General features: G+C 42.0%; 1 protein-coding gene across 1 annotated transcript in view; it reads right to left on the reverse strand.

The window, feature by feature from the left end:
- Positions 1 to 1,873: 1,873 nt before the first annotated feature.
- Positions 1,874 to 4,932, reverse strand: part of BRI3 (brain protein I3) — a 21,053-nt gene continuing 17,994 nt past the window's right edge. The window contains exon 3 of the mRNA XM_019541757.1: positions 1,874 to 2,610. Within this exon, the coding sequence (XP_019397302.1) occupies positions 2,478 to 2,610 (133 nt within the window). The 3' untranslated portion in view covers positions 1,874 to 2,477. The remainder of the gene's footprint in view (positions 2,611 to 4,932) is intronic.

A 4,932-nucleotide genomic window follows, 5' to 3' on the forward strand; every position in this document is an offset into this window, starting at 1 on the left:
AGGTTGGATGAACATCTTGCTGGGGTCATTTGACCCCAGTATTATTTCCTACCATGGCAGGGGCTTGGACTAGATGATCTACTCAGGTCCCTTCCAGCCCTAGAAACTATGAAACTATTACTGTTGCTTGAGCCCGAGGATCCAGTCAGTTTTCTATGCACCTTACAGTCCCTTCATCCAACCTATACTTCCTTAGCTTGCTGGCGAGAATGTTGTGAGAGACCATATCAAAAGCCTTGCTCAAGTTAAGGTGCATTATGTCCACTGTTTTCCCTGCATCCACAGAGTCAATCATCTTATAGTTGACGGCAATCAGGTTGGTCAGGCATGATTTGCCCTTAGTGAATCCATATGGATTGTTCCTCGATACCTGATCATCACTAATGGAGATGGACAGAGAGAACAACTCAAGTTGCAACCCAAAAGGTGGACCCCTTTGTGTAATTAGCAACAGTCGAGCAGTAGTACTCTACTCCATATGCATTTTTTTCTCTTAGCAGAAATGCACTTAGTTAATATTCCTATACTGCTCTTCAGACTCCCTTGCTTCTTGTGCTTATCTGAACTCCTAACATCACAGTTTAGTCGCATGGAACCCATACGCTAAGAGCCCTGGTATCACAGAGGTTACCCATGTTGTGCCTCTAGGGTCCCAAAATTGCTTTGCTTTTTACTACTCTACTCAATTGCTAATCATAGTTGTCAATCCCTGATGCCTCAGCCCATCTTTCCATTTTCCCCTATTACGCTGTTTCACATTATTCTTTTCTTGTGGGGGTGGCTATGAAACAATGAAAGCTTTTAATCTGACTTACCACCTTTAACTAGTGTTCATCTGTTTAGTTTCTTTAGCATTATAAGAGACATTAATAGGAGAGAAATAATACCACTATTAACCACTGACTTAGGATCAAACACTTCATAAAAGGCGCTATTTGCTTCCTGTTAAAGCACCTTGTACTTTCCCAACTTGTTCAATTACCTTCTGTGTTGTCCCAAATATTTCAGTCTAAATGCCATCACCCTTATAAAACCAATAAAAATCCTAAGATAATATTGTATCCAACATCTGATTTTCTAAAGTGATCAAATCCCAAAGCAAGATTTCATTGACCCATCCTCATGCCTGCCGTCAGTTTTGAAGACAGAAACTAGCGTGCATTTACTTCCATGAGGAAGTAAAAGTAGTGGCCATCATTACAATACTTGCCTCACTGACTTGTCATTTTTCCTTAGTTAAAGTTTCTTAGCTTTAGTCTGCAGTTCAGCCAGCTCAGTGGAGGCCAACCTTCTCAGCAGACAAAAAAAGAAATCAAGCTTCTCTAATCCCTTTTCCCTTTCAATCTGCTACTCTGCTGCCTGCCCCCTCCCTGAACTGCCACATGGCAGGTTGGCCACCCTGATCTAGCTGCATCTCTAAAATATTTAAAATAGTAAAGTTCTGGTTAGATGCATTGCTTTAAAATCAGTGCCATACTCCACTTATTATGGCCACGTATCAGGGCTATACTGCATTAAATCTGTGTATAAGAGAAGCCCTAGTTACCTCTAACCTGAGCATCCATTCTTCTTTATCTTTAGAAGCCTCATTCTGCAGCTTTTGGCAGCGCCTTAGTAACCATCCTCATTTTTTTTTTCCAACTCCCTTCTTTTCCACTCTTAATGAAGAAACTGCTGGTCTTGGAAGAGTCTCGTGACATAACTGAGGGGGGAAAAATTTACTTTATTATCTTCATTTCCCAGGTTAACTTGTGAATTATCATCTTAACCCAGTTTGTTTCTAAAACTGCACTGGAAAAAGTAACAGATTTCAGGATTCAGGTAGTCCAAGCAAAAACACAAACAAACACAAAACCTGGACTAGTAAACAATGCAAAGACAACAAGACACTTTATTCTCATTCCAATTTTAAAATCTGGATTCTTGCTGATAACCAATCCCCCATTACTCTGTCTTCATGTAATAAAATAGCATCACTATTTCAAATCTCAAAAATAAGTATTTGTTACTTACGCCTCTAGTATTTCGTGTGTGTGTGTGTGTGTGTGTACACCAGGAGAGCAGACTTCTACTCAGCCCTGGTTATTTAAGAATGATGTTAAGTGGCAAACGTTGGGGTTTTTTCTTCATTTGTTTAAAGGTATTTTGTTCAAGATGCAAAGGCAAAACCAGCAGATAATGATGTAACTTCAAATATGTGATTTGGTTTAGCCACACATTGAAGATTGCAAAAAGAGAAGCTATTTTATTTAAGTTTCAAAAGGTGTCATTAACATGGAAACAAGGTGGGTTTTCATGTTTTGCAATACACATGCTTATAAAAGATTACATTTTAAATTACATGCAGGAAACTAATTTCTTCACACTTTACAAAACAGGTCTGAAGCATAATCAAATAAAGTGATTGTACATGACATTTACATTAGAAAGAGTACTCTAACAAGGCTGGCCTCCAGAAATAGGTTCATCTTGATCCCTTAGCCAAAAGCAGCCCCACAATTCGGGCATCTTCTCTGCCTCAGTGCAAGACAGAACAGGATTCCAATTGGAAAGAATACGATGGCACAGAAGACGCCGAGACAGGTGAAGGTGTCCTCCAGTACCCCAACTCTGTAAAAAAGCAGGGGAAAAGTTCAATTACAGACTCCATGGATATACTAGCACAGGCAGGGATGTTGATCATACCTCTGAAGTTTCCCAACATCTTACATTATAAGACCCTGTGAACACAGCTTATACAACTTTGACAAGTTTTAATTACTTGAGGGGAAAGTTTACAATTCTGGGTTTCTGTTTCAGGCAAAGTGGTTCTGGAAAGGGTCAGCCATTTCCAAGAACCAAGGATTCCTTTTCCACTCCCCCAGCCTATATTCAATTTTAACAAACATTTTTTTGAAAGAGGATCTACCACCTCCTTGTATTGGAACAGGATTTGAAATGCGGCATGGGTGGCCTTTGTATTACAGACGTACCAAGCAATAATTCCTCACCAAAAGCTGCAATTTGCACGTTCAAATACTTATTAGACCATAGAGTGTATATACCCTGAAAATCGTCTCTACTCCACATACTCCAGCCCAGAACTGAACAAGCTATTCCCCTTTTGGACTGCTGTGCTTTGTCTGGGCCTTAACCCAGCCTGCAGAAGCTGTCTTCTGTGCTCTCAATACCATACTGCTGATTCCCAGAGTATGTGGAAGTAGGCTAATTTAAATGAGAACAGCCAGATCTTTGGGGTATTGAGAGGGCATTAGTTCAGAACAAGAAACTGGAGAATGACTAGAAGAAGAAATAGCAATGCCCCCTTTATACTCTGACTTCTCAAGGTTTGGACATTTTCTTTGGAGATGGTCCAAATCTGCACCTCCTAGAAGACTGGCCAGACTACCTGGCTCCAAGGTAGAGCTCCTGACTGACCCTGCACACCCAGGACATATTTAGGCACTGCTCTGAAGACAAGAACCAAGGTTACCTGAGCCAATACCTTAATTTTTTCAATTTGTAGGCTGCAGAACTGGATATTCTGGATTGACGCGAGATGCCACCAATCAATCCAAATGGTGTGAATATGGACACTGAATTCTAATTTTTAATCAAAAGAATATTTGTAGAAGCTGGTAGTTACTACCACTGCTTAGTTAACATGTGACTTTGCAGTTGAGATTCTACAGGGTAGAAGCTCAGGCTACCTATGGAAGCTGAGTCCCCAACATCTACTACTCTTCTGCCTCCTCATTCTTTAATCCTGCTTCTGGCAAACATTTACATAGGTAATTTTATTTTCAGAGGGTCTAAAGCTTCCAACAGCACATTGTTTTCTGGCAGTTAAAAACTGTTTACATGAGCTATACAGTACCAAAATGCTTTTCCCCGCCCCTCAGTTTCCAGCCAAGGGCTACATCTGAACTGACACTGGCTGCCTGCACACCATGTCCCCATGAGCCACCCAGCTCACATGAAAACTGGCACAGTAGAAGTCAGCTACTCCATGTACATAGAATGCAATCAGTTTCATTCCTGAGTTAGGAAATGGGATGGGTCAACGGGGGGGTGGAGTGTGGAGCTGGGGAAGGCTATTTTGTTTCCCCGAAAAGGGTAGCAGGTCCTGAACAATTCAGATATCTGCTCTATCACTACCATAGTTTGATTCCCAGATTGGGTTAAACGCACACATGCACACTATGGCAGAATCTGTTGGCCATATTCTCAACTCCACTTCCCTGGGAGCAGAGTCTTAGACTCCTTATTCAAACGTTCCCAAATTTATCTGCAGTATCTTGAGGCACAATATATAGGAAAGGTTCACACAAACAGGTGGTATAAATAGAGATTCAGGAGTTTAAATAATGATCAAAAGGCACTAACAAGTTCTATTTAGAAGCTCAATTTTCACTAACTTCAGACTGCAAACCCTGATGTAGGACTGAAAAAGCTATCACTATGTGCTTCTGACTGTAGATATTAAGATGATTTTTTACTTATCAAGTTTGTTTCCAAGATTCTGGAGTTCTCGCACAAAGTTCATAGAGCTGCAGACGCACAAAAGGTTCACTTCTTTCTTAGCACAGGTAAGGGCAGAAGTTCTTAGGAGAAGGGAAACTATTTATTAGGGGTGCACTGACAGAGATTTTGGGGGCAATACCAATAGTCAACTTTTAAGGAGGCATATCAGCCAATACCGATCTAATTTCTGATACAGCGGTGTGCAGCTAGTAAGTCTGTTGTGGTGGAAGGGCAGGGGGGAGGGGAGGGAAGGGCCGGGGCATGGAGGTGGGGGCAGATCAACACACCTGTGGTGAGGGAGGAGTGGGGTTGGGGCTCAGCTAGGCGCTGGATGGCTAGGGCGGGGTGGGCACGGGACGGAGCTGCGGCTCATCCAGGTGGCAGGGCTCCCACTGCTGCATGCGTGCCTCCGGATCTGGAAGAAAGCCA

Source organism: Crocodylus porosus, unplaced genomic scaffold (assembly GCF_001723895.1).
Source record: "Crocodylus porosus isolate Cpor-Errol unplaced genomic scaffold, CroPor_comp1, whole genome shotgun sequence".
Classification (NCBI taxonomy): Eukaryota; Metazoa; Chordata; order Crocodylia; family Crocodylidae; genus Crocodylus; species Crocodylus porosus.